General features: G+C 43.9%; 1 protein-coding gene across 1 annotated transcript in view; it reads left to right on the forward strand.

Moving 5' to 3' along the window:
• BEND4 (BEN domain containing 4) overlaps positions 1–22,208 on the forward strand; it is a 431,660-nt gene that overhangs the window by 364,402 nt on the left and 45,050 nt on the right. The window contains exon 4 of the mRNA XM_078678968.1: positions 484–724. Coding sequence (XP_078535094.1) covers positions 484–724 — 241 coding nt within the window. The remainder of the gene's footprint in view (positions 1–483; positions 725–22,208) is intronic.

Raw genomic sequence — 22,208 nt, forward strand, 5'->3', positions numbered from 1 at the left:
ATACTGTCCCAAGTGTAACTTATACGCGGCCTCATTCGCACACATGACATGGACCTGCGCCACAATAGCTTCATACTGGCAAGACATATTTAGGAAACCATTCCAAATTACAATCTGACAAAGTAAACCTCTCCTGTCCAGCTCATTGCACATATTGCTCATTCCGCGTGTTGGCCAGCAGAACTAAACACACATCTCAACACACTCCAAACTCTGCTGTTGGGTCACTTCATACCTAAAGAAACAGGTCAGGGAGTAGCAGAATATGAGAGGAGGGTGGGGTGCGTTAAAGACCACCTGGCCTCCCCTGGCCACCCTCATGGCTCCTCAATAGATGTAATGAAGGTACAATCAAGCTCAAAAGGAAACAGCTCTTAAAATGTTGTCACTTTCAGCTTTAAAACTATACTCAGCAGTGAATTGTGTTTCATTGTGTATGGCTATGTATGACTGCATTAAGTGTATTGTGTGTTCACACTTCAGGGCAGCAAGCAGTTACTCAACAACTACCCTGTGTACATCACCAGTAAGCAGTGGGACGAGGCGGTCAATTCCTCTAAGAAAGATGGACGTCGCCTCCTTCGATACCTCATCAGATTCGTTTTCACGACTGATGAGCTCAAGTACTCGTGCGGCCTTGGAAAAAGGAAAAGGTCAGTTCAGTCAGCAGACACTGGTCCTGAAAGACGTCCTCTGGATCCGGTAAAAGTAACGTGTCTCAGAGGTACTGCATCTTTACCCTCCATGTCCATCTTACTTCGCCACATTTCATTTTGCTGATATTGTTTGCACTCAGCTTGACTTATTGAAGTATAAAGTATTGCTTTCCTGGCCATGTTGTTCACTAGTAATAATATTGATCATTTGTGGAGCACACATTATAAACTGAATGGTCTCTGGAGGCCAAGTATGATCAGCATCCCTTACAGTTGATGTTGTTTAAACAGGACTAGTGTATTGAACTTCTCTAATAACAAATGTTGTTATTACCCAACTCTGTGATGCTAACTTTGTCAGTCTTTGAAGGATAGCATGCTGTGTTGGCACACTTGGATTCTGTCTGTGCTCTACACGTTAAGCGTAGATTTCTATAGCTAGGCCTTTATCAACTTGCCCCTCCTTTTCCCAGGCTACGTGTTTTAAAGTTCAGCCTACCTTGAACAACCACGCTACCTTTTAATGAAACCCTAAAGAAATCAAAGTACATCTAGCTCACCAAGGAACTCCGCTTGTCTCCAGATAGGTAAAAAGATAAAGCACAGCAATAGAGATCCTCTTACGAGAAATTAGAAGACAAGTAGGATTTTTCTTTCAATAGTTTATTTAGGCTCCCAGCTGTGATTATAAAATCGTTTTTATGATGCCTTTTCAAGGAGTTTCAGCCTGTACTGCTTTTTAGGAAGTGCCGGTCCATGATCAATGAAAATCATTGGGACATGAGTAGGCTGGATTGTGTTATAGCTGGCTTTTATCCCTAGGACTAAGCACAAATGATGGGAGTTGTAGTTTATTTTATCTAGAGATTGTTCTCTGTGCTATGCTTAGTTAAATGTGGGGTCTTTGATCCAGACCTTACTGATGTGCTATTTCCTGGTTGGCTTCAATTTAGGCTGCGTGGATCTCACTTTCTGAACTCTTCTGTCTTTTCTCTTTGTATTCTGATTCTACCCCCATGCCACCACCTAAATGCAACCACTCAGTCAGATGGTGAACTCTTCTGTCTTTTCTCTTTGTATTGTCATTCAACCCCCATGCCACCACCTAAATGCCACCACTCAGTCAGATGGTGACTTGCCTGATCTTTTAATGGCTCTGGAGGAGGATTTGTCTTGTGAACACCGTGTCATCAGAAGCAAAGTGTTTCGGATAGAGTGTATCTTCTCTGAAATATGAGTATGAAACAGACCTTTGAGGGTGTCTGGAATTTAAATAGGGTGTATTTGGACTGAAGAGTACTGGCAGTCTCTAGCGCAGGGGTCTCCAACAGGTTGATTGTGAACTACCAGTGGCTCTCAGGTTGCCTCTGAGTAGCTCGCTCACGATAATTAACTGTCAGCTGGTTTGACAATATGCAGCTGCCAAAATGCTATGACAGCCTTATAAAACATAGTGTAAGGCTTTCTCCTTTATTCCTTCCTTTTCCTTTGTTTACCTTCCATTTCTTTTTTCCTTCCTTTCTTTTATACCCTTATTTCTTTGCTGTTTTGCCTACTCTCTTGTCTGTTGTCTCTTATTCTCTGATTCTGCTTCTTTTGTCTTCATCTTTCTTCCTCTCCTTTCTTCTTTGTTCTCACTTTCCTTCTCCTCCCCAGTCTCTAGATCCCCCCCAACATTTCTCTCTCTCTCTCTCCCTTGCCTCTGTTTTTTTGAGTTTCATTGACTTTCTCAGTCTCCATTAATTTCCTTGTTTTCTCATTTCTTTTTTCGTCTAACTACATTCATTCTCTCATTGCCTTTTGCTTACTTTCTATCCTCCTGTCTTTCTTTCTCAAATGTCATTTTCCCCTCTTCTCCCTTTGTATTTTTACCTCTCTCTTCCATTGTTTTCACCTTTCCTGGCTTCTTAAAGCAAATTCTTCCTGGTTTCATTTGTGTCATTATTAGGGAAATTACTGCAGAGGTATGTTTACTTGTAGATACCCATGAAGTCTGGATGGGCCCAACACAATGTATTTCTACTAATGGTCATTGAGACCCTAACTCTCAAAATGAGACCTGTGTCATCCATTGCAGTGTGATTCAAACAACTGACAAAACTGATCCTTGTGGGTCCCCACAAGATAGAATTTGCTGTGGAAGTAATGGTGCATGAATGTAATACATTCACTGGAGTAGGACTAGGATAATCTAGGGGCAGTGTTTTTTATTTTGACTTGATGTATCCTTATCGAACACCCTTATATTAGGTGTTAGCTCAGGATGGTTTTCAATGGCCTGAAGTAGTTCTTACTACCGAAAAGGTTGACGACCCCTGCTCTAGCTACTTGTTTAGTATAGAGAACATTTGGGGAAGATTTAAAGTTTGGTGGATGTGAGGCATCCGCCAAAAAAAGCAGATGCTTCAACAGTCACACTAGCAATTTCCCCGCCCCATTTGGAGGTGGAGGCCTGCAGGGATTCCACCAACTGAGCAGCAGCTGACTTCATGTTAGAAATATTGAGCTGACAGCTATCTGCCCCTAAACTGCCTGGTCATAGACAAGGCGGGGCTGGCCATTGATGTCACCCTCTGTCAATTTCTTAGGTTCCCTGGGGTCAGCGGCATAACACAGGCCCCTGCAGCTCCTGCGATGCGGGGGAGGGCAAGCTCCAGGGGGCCCCCTAAGCACAATAATCTGGCTGGAGAGCTCTTTATTGAGTCCGGAGGGCCACCCACCAAGTTCATTGCTGTGAGGCCCCCTCAAGTTTCATTACACCAGTGCCTGGGGTGTACCGCAGCAGGCACAGTGTGGGCATAAACAGACAGAGAGGAAGAGAGAGAGGAGGGAAAGAGAGAATGATGCAATGAGAAAGAGGAAAGAACTAGAAAGCGAGTGAAACAGAGATGGGAGGAAAAGAGATGAAGTCAGGGAAAGAGCAGAAGGAAAGAGAGAAGACAGATATCAGAGAGAAGCAGAAGAGAGCAAGGAAGAGAGACAGAGAATGAATGGAGGGAAAGAGAGGGTGGAACATAGCGCAGCTGGTTTGAACATTCATGCTAGGGCTGCTTTTGGTTTCCAGTCCAGCCCTGGTCATAATGACAACCACCTCACAGTATTTTGAGAGGAGTGACCATCACTAGATTTCTCTACCCAGGACTACCATGCAAGGCATGCCATTACCTGACAAGGAAATCTGCCACTGGCCCCAACACAAAGAGAGAGACCTATTGTGCTCTTTGAACCACATATAAATCACAGCAATTCAATGATTCACCAGTAAAATGTAAGAAAATCTATAAAGATAAACAAAACACATAGTGTACACAACCACTATGTGCCAACAGACCCCCATCTCACTCAGCTTCACCTACCAATCAGTAGAAGCACGTTTGCAATACTAACCCAAATAGTCTCTGGAGTCCTCACTCATCTAATATCAGGCCCCACTAGGACTCTGTCCAGTCCCTTTTCTCTTTGATTGTATGGATATCACTGTCCCATAGAGGACCAGAATCATAAATCTTTCCTTTTCAACAGTTACTGTCCCCAGCAGCAGGAAGGCTGGAATAATTAGACCTTTGTTGAAAAAAGACAATTTAGATGGGTTTTCAGCTGAAAACTATCGGCCTTTGCTTTACTACGAGCCCTTGACAAGCTAACTGAACGCATTATAGCTAAACAACTTGCAAAATTCTTAAGACACATGAAGCCGTCACCATGGCAATCACACTTCAGATACCAAGACTGTGCTGGCCTTTGTCCTTGATGAGCTGAAATTAGTTATAGATAGGGATATTTGGCAGCCCAGATCCTCCTGGATCTCCCCACAGCATTCGATACTGTAGACGACAACATTCTTCTGTGACAGGTAGCCGAGCTGGAATTCTCTGGAACAGTCCTTGCTTGGTCGGCTTCCTTTTTGTGGGTGTACTTGTAAAGCGCACTGTGACTCCATGGAGTATCCTGGCGCTGAAGACCGCTGGGGAACCCGTCCTGGTTTTCTCTGTGAGATGGTCCCTTTCTGGGTATCTCCAAGGTGAAACCAGGCATCCCCGGCGTCTGTGGGGGGCCGTTGTAGAGATGAGGCTAGCTTAATGCCCAGAGTTGCCAAGTGTGTTCCCTGGTTAGAGTAGGCACCGAGGCGAGAATTATCGAGTCCGTTTTGACCCTGGTCCACAACCCTGCCGCGTCAGGAATTGAACCCTGGTCCCGGGCCGTTCTCTGCTTACGGGTCTGCCGCCTCTAACCAGTGAGCCACACCACTCCACCACATTTGGAAGACAAATCTCAAACTGTTACCTTGTCACTATATTGGTCAGCAGGAAAAGTCCCAAAATATTGGGTCCGGCAGGGCTTCTCATTGTTTCCTATGCTATTTAATACATAGATAAAGCCACTTAGCCAGCAAATCGGATCTCACTGCTGTCTTGGGTTCCAAATATGCTGATTGATGGCACCCATCTAATTATCTGACTGGATAATCCCAACTTTAGTATAAACTTGACAGTGTGCAAAGGGAGCTCAGGATCATCTGTCGATGAACATCCTTTGTCCTTGGGTTCCCCACCTACAATCATTGAAAATGTTAAATCTCTGAAAACTATTTTGGACAATCACCTTCCTCCCAATTCACAGATCAGCATGGTCGCCTCAGTTTGCTTCTTTATACCCATAATTCTTAGGCTAAATTCTTCCATTCCTGCCTCTGCAGTACCATGCTTAAGTTGTCTCTGCCTGTATCCTATCTAGGATAGACCGTTATAACATACTCTGCCTTGGTCTCCAAAAAGCAAGTCTTCATATACTGCAGAGGATTTCAAACTATACAGTGCGAAAAGTTGCCCATCTTAGTGGGTCTGATCATGTTTTTCAAGCCTGAATTAATCTCCATTGGCTTCCAGTTAGGCCTTGAGTTAGCACTGGGTCCTTTGAAACTCCTCACAGCAATGCCATAGTTGCTGGATTTTGTTTCTTATCTAATGAAAGACAAATGCTTGACAAAACAGGCACTCCTCGTCCCAGTTGCAGCTGTTTTCTGTTTCAAAATCAGTGAAAAACCTTGTCACTGTAAGAGAGATGGAAAAACCCTGCTGCTGTAACCTGATCTGCTAAACAAAGAAGCACGACTGCCCTCAGGTGAGAGTAGCTATCATGATCAGGAGACGGTTGTATGACGATACAACGCTAGTAAAAACATTGCATGCCATTAAAACGCATTTATTACCCCGCATTTTGTTTAGCACACATATGCTTTAACCTCGCCTGCCATTACCATTCTTCTATTAAGGTAAGTTTAAATAAATAAATAAATATATATATATATATATATATATATATATATATATATATATATATATATTTTTTTTTTTTATTTTTTTTTGTCTTTTGGGGGGAGGCCCCATACTTACCATAAATGCATGGTAAAGGCCTATACGTGCTAAACAAATGCGGGGTAACAAATGCGTGGTAAAGGTAAAAATCGCGTTGCAAAGACTGGTTCCCCAGGAGACCAATAGCCAGGCCCAGCTGACTGGCATCTTCATGGAGGTTGACTTTAAGAGGAACTGAGCTTAACCAGGGTTCACATGACCTTACAGCTAGTTGGATGAGTCCAAAACCTGGGACCGCTGCCCCAAATATTCAGTCATGGACATGTTTGGACCATCAAAGTACTTAATCTTTTTGAAAACTGCATCCTCACTTGGCCCACCTGCCTCTGGGGGACCCTATAGCACTCTGTTTAAAGACTGTGAAGGGTGATGTAAGTTTTTCCTTTAATCACAGGTTCCAGGGGCTGAATATGTTTGCTGAGTGGTAGCCTTGATTCTGCCATTGTTGTAGCCATGTGTCTATGAAGAATGTATGACTTTACAACGTATGCAAATGCGATGCATGCCTTTACCATGCAATCTTAACCATGCAGAGGCCTCTACCATGCACGCCTTTACCAAGTATACCATAACCATGCCCTTCCCTCCCTTTACCTCTACTCACCCCTTAAATCTAAAATTACTCTTACTGCCCTTTTTCTCTACTCACCCTAAAACCCTGAAATTACCCTTACCTCCCTTTACCACTGCCCACCCCTAAACCCTAAAATTGCCATTACCCCCACCTCCCTTTACCACTACCCACCCCTAAGCCCTAAAATTAGCCTTACATCTCCTTACCACTACCTAGACCTCAAACCCTTTTTTAAAAAAAAAGTAATACATTTTTTTTTAAAACACACCTACATGGTAAAGGTACAAATACCTATGTGTTTGAGAAGACAGGCTGCGTTTTAAAGGCATTGAGTTGTTAACAGTGCACAGGCTGTTTCCTGTCTATACACTACAATACACTAATGGCTGCTTATGAGTTACAAAGCGTTCAACTTTATTCTCACAGACATCTACTTAAAATTTTAAGTCTGTTTCCAACACAAGTACCCCCCCCGTAGGATCATTGCCTTAGAAGACCAGTTGGGCTTTCTACTGGTCTTTCCCTAATCTTTGTCCCAGATCACTGAATCCTGCAGAACCCATTAAATTGACTATTGAATTTTGACTTTGCATCTAGTTTCCTTTGCCAAACAGAAGGTATACATGTTGTGGGTTTGGAAACCCAGTTCACATTTGCATTGTAGAGTTTGGGGCTTTTATTTGTGGTATTCTCAGGCCCCTGGGCTTAGTTAATATGTGAATACGGTACCGGAGTTCCGAGCGCCCCACTACTGTCTCTTTGAATCAGCTTTTGACTGTTCAACTTTGCTAACCTTGAAGAGTTAAGTTTACAAAAGATGTAATGTAGCTGTCCAATTTGAGTGGAATAGCAGCTGAGGCCCTGTGACGCCAGTAGTTAACATATAGAATTATAGATGGGTAACAGTGAATTACAGGGAGGTTTTTCACCGAGGGGTTCTGAGTGACATCAAATAGACAAAGATAGTGGGGCCGAGTTATGGGGATTTATGGATCTTTCTAGTCTTTATAGAATTCAGTGCAAATTCCTTCGGAACCTGGTAGGGTTGCCACAATCCTCCCCATCGATACCCCTTTGTCATGATATGGGTTGCCCACCAATCATGGACATGGCTAGATTTAGAGTAGTGGCTACTTGGAGGCGCTTGTGGACCTCCGAGGATCTCACACTCTTTGCAAAGGAGTTAGCAGAAGTGAGGTCCATGGGGGGTTCTGAACGAATCCCATGGCTTCGTTCGGTGAAAAAGAGCCTGCATGACATGGGTTTAATACATCTGTGGGTCTCCCCAGGTACCAATACTTTCCCATCAAAAAAGAATTCAAAGAACTATTTTGGGCCTCAACCCGTCCCTCCTTGGTAACCGCCTCCAGTTCTGGAAGCCTAACGGGAAGATTTCTAAGCTTTAAGCTAGATCCCTCCCGTGAGATTTACTGGGACACCATCACCAGACCATTGGATAACAAACTTTATCATCAGTTTCGAGTGGGTGCCTTACCTTTGAATTCATTTACTTCATCCTGGGGTAAAATTTCTTCTAGTTCCTGTAGCTGGTGCCCAGATCATAAAGAAACAGAGGGTCATCTATTGTTTGCTTGTCCACAGTATTCAGAACCCCGTTCAACATGGCTAAAACCCCTGTTCAAACGCCTTTCTTGTAGAAAGTCTTCCGAGGCAATCTGGGTGTTGAAAACTAATACCTCGGAAACTTTTGTGATATGCTTGGCCAAATTTTTAGGCTGGGCATGGGCAATTAGGGCCAGAAGGAACTTATCTTTATCCTAATTGTATCATGTAAGATCTTATCTTTTTAAATGTGCTAATTTTGCCCTTTTAGCTCCAGGTTTATATATGTCTTGTAAAACTAACAAAGTTTAATAATTAGTTTTAACCGTGACTTCAGTGTAAAGTTAATAATATGTTTATTGGTTTTCTATATAACCTAATGTATAGTGGTTGTTTTGTTTTGTAATGTTTTCATTTTGTCTTTTATGATTTTATTATCGAAATAAAGACATTAAAACCTGAAACCTGAAAACCTGACAAAGATAGTGAGAAACATCCTCATAATTCACTATTTACTAATCTATAATTTTTCGTTATGTATGGCTCCCAAAATCATCTTTTCCTGCCTTTGACTTCTGCACAGGGCCAGAGGATATTGGGAGAGCTATACATAACATGCCCTCTCCTCCCTGATGCAAATTTGAAAAGTAAATACCTTACCTGCCATCCTTAACCAAAGCCCACCACCATCCCTGGTTTACTTCCCCCCTCCTGCAGTGCTGCTTTCTGCTTTCAGTCAAAGCAAACAAGCAGATCTGCACTGATAGGCTTTCAGAGAGCCCAGTCAGTCCGACCTGGAAGGCCTTTATGATGTAGCAACCGTCTGTAACGAGTTTTGTTATCAGCTGTTGCTGTTTCATAGCAGCGAGTTATGACATTTAGAAACTGAAATAAACGATAGAGGCTCTCCATGAGAGCCATTCTCAACATATAGATTTACAGATGGGTAACAGTGAATTACAGGAATATAAAATTCACAAATGGGTTCCGAGTGACAGCAAATGGATAACAAGAGCAAAGCTAGAGTTTTCTATGATATCACTCGGAGCTCAAAGGTGAAAAACATTGCTGTAATTCACTTTTTACCCACCTGTAATTGTATGTTATGTATGACCCCCAAAATCATCTGCCCCTGCCTTCAACTACTGCACAGGAGCAGAGGATGATGGGAGAGTTATACATAACATACACTCTCCTCCCTGATCCAAATGTGAAAATAAATATCTGACCTGCTATCCTTAACCAAAACCCACTACCATCTCTATCTTCTTTCGCACTCCTGCAGTTGTGCTTTCTGCTTTCAATCAAAGCAGACTAGCAGCACTGCGCTGACAGGCTCTCAGAGAGTCCTGTCAGCCTTCCCTGGAAGGCCTTTATGATACCATGACAGTTGATAACCTGTTTTTGTCAATTGTTGAGGTGTCCCAGCAGTGAGTTATGACATTTAGAAACTGAAGAAAACTATAGAGGCTCTCCATGAGAGCCACACATAGCAACATCCCTATCCACTGATTGCCCATGGGCAGGGGCGGCCTTAGGCATGTGCAAGCTGTGCATCTGCACAGGGCCACCAAACCCCATGGGCCTCCACGCCAATATATATCCTTAATATAATAATCCTCTGAGGATGGATACATATTTGCGTGGCGGCCCCTGGCAGGGATTTGGCGGCCTCCGGCTCTGTTCCACTTCCTAACACCCTGACCCCCCCTCCTGAGCTCCGGGGGGCTCTGCCCCGCCCGGACCCCCTCTTCCGGGGCCCCCTACCTACGCTCCCTGCCCAGGGCCGCCATGAGCCTAGAGCCGCTCCTGCCATGGGGCTAGAGAAAATACTTCACATCACGCCATGCACTAATTCACTGTATGTAATAGTCCTGCTTGTCACCAGGGAAGAACGGAAGGAGCGATAGGCCACAGGCCTTGTGGTTCTTCTTCGCCCCTTCAGTCAATATGCCAGTCAGAATGATTTCTAGGAGACATTTTGGTACTGTCATCTCCCAATTTGTAAATAGGGATAAAAACAGATTGCTGTCCTTTACATTGTTGCTATTCATATTTGGTACTTACAGATCGTCCAATCTGACATTAGTATTGCATTTGAGCACATTTAGTAGTCCAGGTAAGATTTCCCTAAGTTTTAAGTTCAGAGCGGAATTTGGAGTAGGTTTGTGGAGATGTGCTTAATCAGATTTAGCCATACATGAGTGGGTGGCGAAATGGCTAGCGCACATGTGCTTTAAGATTGACATATATATATCTATATATATATATATATATATATATATATATATATATATATATATATATATATATATATATATATATATATATATATATATATATATATATATATATATATACACAGATATATATACATATACAGCTTACTCACAGAACTTCCTCTTTAAGCACCCATATTAAAAATTCATCTTTGGCAATTATCTTTAGGTTGCTTTCTGCATGCCTACAACCATCGCCAGTATTGAGTAGGGCACAATATGTGTTAAATATCAAACATGCTATTACATGACAGTTGTAGCCTGGAATATCGAATAGACATTATTGAGATACCTTAATATTGTAGCGAAAATAGACCCAATTAATCAGTGACTATAGGTGAGTTAACATATACCATGCGTTGCTTGACAGCTGCGTACCTTAAAGATATATATTTCTGCAAGGTATATATATCGATATTTTAGTCCTCAGCATTTTGACTGCAATATTAAGGTATGCCAGTACTGCTACTCTATATTTCGTACCTACACCTTCACATTCACTTCTGTGCGGGCAGATTCTCCATTAGAGCTCTGGGTCTGCACCCCCCTGATATTCCTTCACAAATATTAAATAGATCAATTTATTTAGAGATGAGATTGCAACTATCTCTAAACAAATTGATGTATTTAAGTCTGGGCTATGTGTCCCAGGCAGCTTGCCCCACCTCGCTCCGAAGCAGGAGAAGGAAGCCAGGCAGTAAAGCAACTTTCACCACTCACTGTGACTCACAACGCAGGTCTTACTGTTCTAAGGCCCTTCATAATGATTCAATGCCATTGTAGTCTAGCCGTATCCACTATAAGCCAGTGGTTTCAGACGCTTGAGCCTCCAACCCTGCATGAGAACAGCTGCCCGTCATTCACAGGCATAGTTCCCACCCTTTCCCATTCGTCACAGTAGGAGTGGATGCATGCACCGTGCAAATGTTTTAGTGTCTTGTTCTCCGTAATGATGTGTTGGAATGCGAATTTTATGTTATGCATATTGTGCTGAGACCCCTCGCCACTCTAACCTCCCCCACTGTGACACGGCAGGCACGTCGATGGCCCTGTTAGAAGTGGAGCTGCTAGAGTTGTTCCCCCATGAAATGGATCCAAAAGACAAGCAGGTCAGGGTTCGTGTTCCCTTGTGAAGTTGATGCAAATATCTGAGTCAAACGCAAAGCGAGAGAAATGTGTTTCCAGTGGACAGCTATCTGCAGTATGACATTAGAACTGTCCGAGTCCTGCAGAGAAGTGCACGCTGTGCGTCTTAAAGTCTTTCCAGTCCAGCTGAGCTAAGTTGGCTCATTTGATATAAATGCATTGTAGTTCTAATGCGGTCTGGCTGCAGTGTCTTTAAATCAGCTGCATACCTTACTGCAAAACTACATCCCTACAGGTGCATAGCCATGCTGCTTAGTCTCCAGACCGAGAGCATGCAATACAGTATTTAACAACAACATGGTGTTAACGGCACCGTTTTATATTCCCAAGGTTTGATGAAATAATACTCTGAAAAGAAAAGCATTGTGTGTAGTTTTTTAAATTTGATTTACAAGATAAAGGTGCACATTAGCGATCATAGTAGTCCGAACCATGTCCCTCCAGCCCACATTACTGCAGTCTCACATGCCAGTGGCATGGCCTTAACAACATTAAAGCCAAAACATGGATTGATTTACGAACAATGAGTGTTAAAAACGTTAAGGCAATGCATGTCAACTGTTTAGTTCCTCTCTTATTTCAAGTTTTACTTATTCTTATAGTTAGCTATCTAATCATTTTGTATTTCTTTCTTTATTTTTTCCATGTATATTTTGAGCTGTGCAGGTGTTTGAGGGAGGGGCTTTTATTGAGAGCTCTCATGCTGATGCCAAAGCAAATTGCCTGTTAGTGAGATGGCCTCTCTGCAGAGCACACAGAACAATGGTCTTGTATTCCAGTTGTAATTGCTATTTTGTGAAACTGTGTAGGAAGGGGGTGCACAGATGGCAAAATATTTACAGGGCAAAAGTAAATAAATTACTTCAATGTGAGTGAATGTAGTGTATGTTTGGAAGTGGTGAAGTGAGGGAGATGCAAGGAAGTGCATTCGGGGAAGAGTGAAAAGAGGGTGCTGAAGAGGAAAGAGAGGTTGCTGAAGATGTGCATATGGACGAGATGTGCACAGAATTATGACATATATATATATATATGTAACTTAAAGTGCACATAACTGACAGCCAAAACTCCTTCCAGAGGCCTCAATACTATTGAAATTTCAGAATTTAAACATTTTCAAGGTCAATTATTTATAACAAATCCTTGTTGTTACTCATTTGTTAAACAGCTAACAACCATTGACATAGACAATCGTACTGACAGGTTTTAGGTGTAGGTCAGTTGTTGTGGTATATATCTGGATGCAATTGCATCTCCGAGAGAAACCACAAATGCCGGTCGGATAGCACACTATGGGAATGACAGAAATGTTTTTTACGTGTTCCCTTCTAGAGAGTAAACACATTTTTCATCCCACTTAAAGACCGGTCTTCACATATTTCTATATGACTGCTGATTGCAATCAGCAACTGTGGTTCCTTCCCGAAGGCCTGGTTAGAGCTTTTTCTTCCAACGTTAATGCTCCATGCGCTTCAAGACACTGGGCAAGTACATACTTTAAAAGGCTGCACTTGTTGCGTTGTACAATTTGCACATTTACAGTAACTGTTAAACAGATTAATGTAGTAAGATATCGGGCAGTTTGTTATGTGTTTAATATTTCAACACTATACATTCCTACCAATTTATAAGCCTTGCTTTATCACTAAATTAATTTGCTTTAAAATGCACCATTTAAGTCTCTGAAGGAAGATCCATCCCACGTTTGTCCATTAAGCTTGCCTGTGCCGCTCACTACATAAGTCGTACCAGACTTTTAAGCTCTACCACTTTCAATTGTCACCAGCTGCCACTCGTTCTGTAGTCTTTGAAGTTGCTTATCATGTAATTTGCTTTAATTCATAGTTTTATTTGATGCCTTTTCAAACATTTCTCTATCCCCTCTTGCGCTCTCTCTTTTCATTGCTTTGGTTTGTCCACCATTGGCTGAGCCTGTGGGCCTCTTATTTTTCGATTTCTTCATATATAACGTCCTAGACGTCCTCTGTGATAGGAGGCTGATTGTTGTTTGTACCCTTATTGTTAGTCTGAAGTTTTAGTTGATTCTTTTTTTAGTGGAAATGCTTTGAGCTGTTTACCATTATTTAGCTCAGAGGCACCTTATACCCGCCATGAAAGGTCACATTTTCCAAATTAGTCAGCCAGTTTAATGCCTAGCCTGCCATTTAGTGCCCCACAGGCAGCTGGCATTTTTAACATAATCTGTCTTTTCAATTGTGATTATATTTTTAATATCCATTTACAGCAGTAGTAATTAGTGGGGATTGGTTTGTGGAGGTTTTAATTGCAGCATAGTGATATAGACGGGTGATAATGGTTTTAAATAATTTTGTTACATAAGCACATATTAACAAATGGCTTTTATAGATACAGTTAAAGCCTCTCCAGATGTTGGAGATCACATCATATAAAACAACACAAAGCATTAGACGACAAATACAAAACAAATGCTGCTGTGTTTGGCGAAGACCACCATCAGACTTCTCTATTTCTTCACCATTGACTGTGTAGAAAAGAATGATGGTATTTGGGATCCCAGTGAAGACTCAAGAGTAAAGAACTAGAGCTAGAAAAGACATGGTCTATTTTCATCACTGCAACAGCTGCTCTTAGTGATCTTTAGAATTCAACTCTCACTGACCCATCCTCCGCGGAGTCCTGTTAAACCAGCCTTCACAGAAAAGCCGGATCATTTCTGCCGCACAGTAGAGTGAAGGTGAGAATGTATGGTCAGTCAACCTTGCTGTTGTTTGCTGATAATCGGAGGACATTTAATTAGTTGTACTTCTCTGATCAGTTTTCTTGTTTCAGGAAACTCTGAAACTAGTATTTTAATATCCCTCTGCAATGAAATATTTAACTAGATAAAAGCAAGCATTGGCAAAGCTAACCAGTCTGGTGTTTTTTTTTGTTTGTTAGAGGAAGTGGTTGGTTATAGTTGGGATTCAGAACCCCCTTTCAGAGAACCAAATGCAAGCAGGAGCTACTGGGTCCAACCATGGGGGGGGGGGCGGGGTTGAGGCCTTTTATTCCTGATGTCCCGGGCCCAGACTACTATGGATTCTGAGCAACTAGGCTAAGTACCCCATCAGCACTTGACTCAGGAATGGAGTGCCGAGCAGATCAAGGCTTCCTTGGGGGAGGTGAATACAGGGTGGAGAACACAGGCCCAGAACTCACAATGCATACAATAGCAGCAATAAATCGTTGTCCAGCCAAATACTCACTTTTAAGAAAAATAAAAAGTATTTTATCTCTACAACTATCAACACAAAGTTCAAATACGATATTCAAACACCACTACACACACCTCCTGATGTCAGGGCTCTACTGTTTGTTTAGGCAGTCCTCCAGGTTGCATTCCCTCCTCGCTCTTAGTGATAGCGGTTATTCCCCATTCACTATAGTCAACATCCGGGGTACGCCTCACTGGTAGTTCGAGTATCAAGAGTCCATTCTGATGCTTTTTTAAAGTCAACAGTGTTCCAGCGCCGCAGCGCAAACTAACAAGCAATTTCTCCTGGTGCCAACTGACCCTGTATCAGTCTTGAACTGGTAGGCTGGGAGCGTCCAGAGTTCCTCAGCGTGCCCTATCCGCGGGCGTTTTGAGTGGCAGCAGCAGAATCAAATGAGTTTCACCACATGCAACCCAGGCGAGCTGCACTCAGTGTGCGCAGAGTTCCTAACACATAATCACACCACCAAAGTGACCAGAGCTGCGTTGCGGTTGCTCCTTGCAAGGTAAGTGTCCGATCCGTACCAAGGGTGCGTGGGGGGGGTAGTGATAGGTGAGATCCTGCAGCAGGTCCCTACCCTTCGCCAGTGGGAGGGGGGTTTTTGATCAGGTCACACATCTTGCTGCTCTCAGGGACACCCTGTGGCATACGGGGTCACTGTGCCTTCCCTGTACATAGGCTCTGGCCTACTTGGCACAGCAAAGTCTTCAGGGGTGGCCCATCCTGGCATACAGGGTTGTGGTTCGACATGGCTCAAGGATTACTACCCTCCTATCATGCCAATATTTATGAGTCGGCCCCTTCTGGCATACTGAGTTTCGGCTCAAGGGCTACGGCATGCCTAACAGCATGGTAATTTTCACGCTGTAATCCCTTCTTGCATATGGGGTGGCGGCTTCTAACTGCACATGAGTTCTAGCCCGATCGGGCAGTGCCACACACATCTTAGTTGATTTCGACCCTCTTCTGGCATACGAGGGCGTTTGTCTTCGTCCTGCAGATGGGCAATGACCCGATCGGTGCAGCAACCATTTCCTCACACCTCACAAAGAGAGTCCCATTGGACCTTGCTCCCTTCAGCACTTACCTCTTCCCCACAGACACACTAGTCTTGGTAAGCAGGCAGGGTGGTCTTGGATTCCCTGTCCCCTCACCCAGCAGGGAGACTTCAGGCCTTGGCTACCAGTCCTGGTCACAGGCAGAAGTCTTATGAAAATAACAGGGACCCCCTGATTATGGATCAAATTCCTGGGTCAGGGTAAAGTAATTCATGTAAAGTAACAGCCCCAGGCAAAATATAAGAAAGGCAATGTAAACAGAAGAGACAAACTGTGCACTTAAGGTAACAGAGATATTCAATTTAATAGATTCAATATAAAATGGTAAAAAGTACTTTATCGTGTTTAATTAAAAAAAAATACATGGAGTTAAAAGATTCTTTAAATCAATAGTTAAGTACAGCTTGATCAATAATATTGATGGTAACCCAATTAATGTGGGGAAACAAGACGGTTTCTTCTACGCGTTTCGACACAGGCGTGTCTTCATCAGGAAATTGCCATCTCTGATAGGGAATCTTACAGTTGATTGGGTGGAGGTGATACATTTTGAGCAGAAATTACGATGTGATCAGAGTATGGATGACGTAAATCTAGAAACTGTAATGTCCGTGAAGCTGAGGTACTGTGTGGAGCTTAAACTGCCGTTTTGAAATGAAGGATGCTAATTAGGATAACTCTCAGCAAGCTCTGGGACATTTGTATGTACAGCGCAGATGGTTAAACGAAAGCGTTTCAGGTGATCGGCACAGTGAGTGAAAATTAATGCAGCAGCACCGTTGTGCGTCCTGAGCTGAAATAGCGCACGAGTGCAGTCCACGAGACAGTGCGTCCTGTCGGGTCTCACGCTCTCGGTTCAGAGTCTCAGTGCTTGATATAGAACTAAGAATCTTGTAAGTGTTTGTCCGTCATTTCTGAAACCAGCAGAAGTCTTGCAGATCTTCCCCTCCTCACACAGCGCGTCTGGCTGCTTGGCCAATGATACTTTTTGGGGTCCCAAGCTCACTTTTGTGTAGTCCATTTCCAGACACCAAATGTGATTTAGATTCTGGATCATTGAAGTTTATGTTGGGGGTCTGTTTACTTTTGAAGTTCCCTCGCCTGCTTGTGAAAGGAGTCTGTCATAGTAGGAGTGATTCTAAATCTGATAGCTCCAAAACATAGGCCATTGGAATTACTAGAGTTCACAATTGGATGTCAGTCACAGTGATACGTGTATCAAAAGATTAGCCCAGGGTCCCAGTCCTACTCTTTAGGATTCTCCTATCAATCCCATCACCTTCCTGGGATGTGCCCAGGCCCCTTCATTGTGATCTCTCACTAAATCAAAGAGCACTGTTTGAAGTGTAGGGGGGAAGGCTGGCTCTCCAGTGCTCTTTCAAGTGTGTGTTCCACCCAGCATACAGGAATGCAGCAAAACACAAATCTGTCTGGGGGTAATTCCTCTACCCCCTCTCATCATGTTTCACAATGCAGGCCTGAGAGTCTCAAAATGGAACCCATAGTCTGCAGTTAAACAGCATACACACACTGCCTAGCTCTGTATCCTTCCTGTACTGTACCTCCCATAGATATGCATACATTCAGCACATGCATTTAATATGCATAAACTGTACAACATCCTTCATATACTGTACCACTCATAGACAAACATACCTTCGGCACATGCATTTAACAATCAAGCACTGCACCCTTCATGTATTGTATTATTCACAGGTTTACATATACATGTATTTTTAACCTGCACGTACTGCTCAGCACTACATCCTTCATGCATTGTACCACTCACAGGCACACATACCCACATGCATCTACCATGCAGATGCTGCACAGTACTGCATTATCCCATTATTGTACCCTTCCCAGGCACACGTACCCCTGTCTAGATACACCCCTCCTGCGAAGCGCAGCACTTCACAAGAAACCATTATCGGCCGAGAGTGAGTTAAGGGCACCACAGCAGAAGAAGAGTGAGGCTATAGACTTCCCCTCCAGTGACACAGGTTAACAAGCATTTGCAATGCAATAGGTCTCGCATTTACGCAAGTTTAAGCTATTGGCATTGTAAAGGACAATGCCTTTTATTAATGTTTTAAAAACAAAAATAAAAGGCATTGTCATTTGCAATGTCAATAGCTCAAACTCGGGTAAATGCGAGACCTATTGCATTTCAAATGCTAGTATTGTCTAGTGCTTTTTATAAATACAATGCCCCCTACGGGGTCGGTCGCACCACGGTAGGCACACATGTCCACTTCCTTTGCTCACTAGAACCTAGGGGGGGGTGAGTGCGCACCCAACATCAGAGGCACGGCCACATACGCTACCCCCACTGCCCCATATCTAATGGAGCACGAAGCGTCCAACCAACACCTGCCTGTCAATGCCTAAATCGCTGCGCTAGGCTCGACCTAAAAATGGCAGCTATGGAAAGTTCAAAATTGCATCACATTTAAGAAGAGGTAAGCTGACAAATTGACTGGGCTGCTGCCTCCCCCCCTCCCTTCCCGGGCTTCTACAGCCCTGATGTTAATGTTGTTATTTTGGTTTGTAACTATGTACAAAAGTGTATTCACACTACACTTTCTCACGAATATCCATAGCGTTAGGGAAAATAATATATTGTAAATCACTTTCGAGACTGTGCCACCCCACCACAACACGGACTACACTTCCCAGGATGCATATGGGGTCTTCTTCCCAGAACCACTCGCTTCCGAAGCAGGGTACAGAGAACACCTTCCAGTGGATGAAGATCCCGAACTTAGCTTCATCATATCAGCTCGGGAGGGGTCTGGAGTCTAGAGATTCCCAAGTAGGCTCATAGCTGTCCCCAGCGGCCAGCGATGCCCAAAGTACCAGTACCAGAAGAACTGCGGTGGGCGGAGGGATACATCATGGCGATAAGCCCATTCTGACTGTCGCAGACGTAGTTAGCGCCGGATCCCCGTCGATAGTGCAGTAATTTTTCGTTTAACATGTGCCCACATTTTTTTGCTCCTGGTCTCCGGTCCGCTTACTCGTTCTAAGCGTGTTCCTTCCATGAGGGCGTCAGGTGACACGCAGTAAAGTTAATAAAATAAAAAACACAAAGGAGATGCAATATGCTTGGGGCCTCGGGTCAGTTTACGTGCAGTTTAATTGTTAAGCATTTAGTTTTTAGTCCAGTAATTTAGTTACGGTCAACACACTCCACTGCTCGCCTTACTCACTTGACCTGGCACACACGCTGTTTTTGTGTCAACTGAACCAAGGTCCAAGAAATATCAGAAGAAACATATCCCCATGTGCTGGCCAGACAAGCAAGACCCCAAAACAAAACAGTATAACAACAGAGAGAGAGACAGGAAACAGCCTGCTAACGGGTGGTGGGTGGAGGGGCAAACTACTAAAATAGGGGGCAGAATCAACAGCTACTCCTAGTGCTAGCGCAAAATGGCCCATCCTGGGCATCAGAGTAAAATCCAAACAATAGCTAATACAATTAAAACAAGGTCAGAATACAAGTCATGCCTCCTGCACTGAGTGTGGGCACCATGAACACCAATGCCCAAAATGCTGCCGACCTCACAAGACGGATGGACACAGAGAGCGTATATCTAAAACCTACTTTAATTAAAAACAAGAGCAGTGAAGGTATCACCGCCGCCGGCCCGATTCGGTGTGAAAACCAGAAGTTCGGGAGCGTCACGCCTGTCATGGGGTGGGACTTCTGCCTTCTGCGGGAAGCCTGTGCCCACAGAGTGGCTTTCCCAGGGTAGCAGCGGTGACGCGTTGCTCCCATGCCTGAGGGAGAGCCCCGCGGTGGTTGCAGAAGTAAGGCGGGTCAGAAGTGGTGGCTTAGGCCGCCGATGCAGCGACAAAAGAGCCCGGTGAGTGGGGCTTAATTGTACCGTGGGGGCTGGTGTGTGTGTTTGTTTTTTAGTGATTGCGTATGCGTGCACTGGCTGGGTGCGGCTGCTATGTGTGTGTGTGTGTGTGTGAACGCGCGCGTTCAAGTTAACTCTAGCCTCATTAACGCGGCACGGCTGCTATGTATGTGTGTGTGCGCGTTCAAGTTAACTCTCCTCTCATGAACGCGGCGCAGCTGCTACGTGTGGTGTGTGTGCGCCTTCAAGTTAACTCTCGCCTCATTACGCGGCGCCAAGCACCAGCGTACACGTGCACATCTCATTCGTTACATGCAAGCACGTCTTCACAAGCGCTTACACCCGTGCAAATCACCAAAAGCCCTGCTCGTGCCCATCTCCTGTCCCACTTCCGAGGCAAGCCGACAAGAATAAGCCTCGCTGGCGACAGCGCTTCGTGCTGCGTACGCCAGGCTTGACCTAAAAAGGACCTGCTCACTCCTACTGATCACTACACGGTATGCTACCACTACCACGCACATTCTGCTTAGCTCCTGGTGAAGGGAGTATACTCTCACCACTATGAGGGCAGTGCTTTGGGTGCCCCTCTTGGTCTGACAAGACCCCAATCCATGAGACAGGCCAATGTAGTGGCGTACATGCATGATCTCTGTTTGCCTACAAAAAAAAGCAGCTTTAAACATCCAGACATCAGTACAGTTGGGCACTCAGGGCAGAGGTCCGCGTCCATTACCTTGCCGGGGATTTTTCTTTCCCGTCCCAGCATTGGGTGACTGTGTCTCTTGCCCCAAGCTATCCTAGAAAGAAAACCCCCATCATGAAGCCACATCCTGGGCAACAATAATATGGAGACAGGGAGTATGGCACCCTTGCTGAAGAGACTGTGCTAGCAGCATTAAGCTGTACCATCAAAGAAGAGTGTTAAGAAAAGGAGTCAGAAAGTGAAATGTGCATTTTAAGTGGTGAACTTGAAAGGTATAAATGGTAGTATATTGCACAGTGGGCAATTTTGACAAAAGGTGCACTACCTTAGTTGCGCCATTAAGATGGCCTATGTGTGCACCCATGTTTACTCTTGTTCACAAAAAAAGCTGGAAATCCAACATGATATCATGACAGCAAACTTAAACAGAATAATGAAGAAGGATGATTAGTGATAGCACTGTGTATTAATGACTGACAAGGTAAGCAGACAGCGTGTGTAAAAAAAAAATAAAAAAAAATCAATTATAAAGTAATTGTGTAAACAAAGTAAATGCACCTAAGAGCACACAATCGGCTAAAAGCTGCACTTCATGTTGCAGCTGCAGTTTATCAATGGGCCTACTTGATGCATCATCACCAAAAGCTAATGGGAGCACAAATGGGACAACCCATGCAATACTTGTGTAAGCAAAGTAAATGCATTAAAGACCACACACTCGACTGAAAGCGGCACTTCCTGTTGCAGCTGCAGTTTAACAAGGGGACTACTTGATGCGCCATCACCAAAAGCTAATGGGACAATTTATGCAATACTAAGGCTGTAGATGGCTGATTGACAAACCAGTCTCCCTCTGTAATTCTTTTGATACTTTTTGAGAATTGATCTCTGTAGTCAGGCCTTTAAATCTAGCCACTTCTGGTGGCTAACCCTAGCCTTCACAGAAGAGTCCAATCATGCCTAGTCCAGAATGGATTGGAGGGGGAAATCTATCATCTGTCTTCCTTTCTGTTAGAGAGCTGATGATCTATGCATGTTTTGGTGTTGCCTTCTAGTGATTACTGTTGCTGTTAAGGGTAGTGTATCAACATTGCTCCTTGATGATGCATACAATAAAATAAGAACTGTCTACTTTTTCTTCTGGTATGCTCTGAGTTTACAGCCTCTGTATCTGATAGAGACTTCTAGCTACAGATTCTTTACCTTAGAATATCCGCCAGGCATCAAACTGGTTCTGGAAACTTTTGACGAACAGTAACCCTGTACACTGGTATGTGCTCAGTTTGGCTCCATGTGGCGTTGTCCGCACCAGAAATTACTTGTGCATTGCCTCCCCAGTGCGCTGATATTAGTACTTTTCCATCTATGCCAGTCAGTGCAGATCTGGAACGAGCTGCCCACAGTCAGTTTTTAACTGACCTTTTTTGACCTTTTATTGAATATTTTATTGGGAATTTTTGTCTCTTGGTGTGACAATATCTGTCAAAGGCAGGTTTCAAGCCATACGAATCCTCTCACCATCAGATGCTGTGAGAAACCCACACTCCGTCTGCCACCGTAGAATAGGAGGGACCGTCCGCAGGGGCTGCAGCGGTCCCTCCGTGCAGATTAGGATGTGACCGCCAGGGTGGCGGTCACATCCTCAATCCTTAACATTGCGGCGGGTGCAGCTTCAAGCTGCACCCGCCGCAATGTTAAAAATGCATACATTGCATTTGTATGCAGCAAACGGCAGGCACCGCGCGGTGCCTG

Source organism: Lissotriton helveticus, chromosome 2_2, assembly GCF_964261635.1.
Source record: "Lissotriton helveticus chromosome 2_2, aLisHel1.1, whole genome shotgun sequence".
NCBI classification, from domain to species: Eukaryota; Metazoa; Chordata; class Amphibia; order Caudata; family Salamandridae; genus Lissotriton; species Lissotriton helveticus.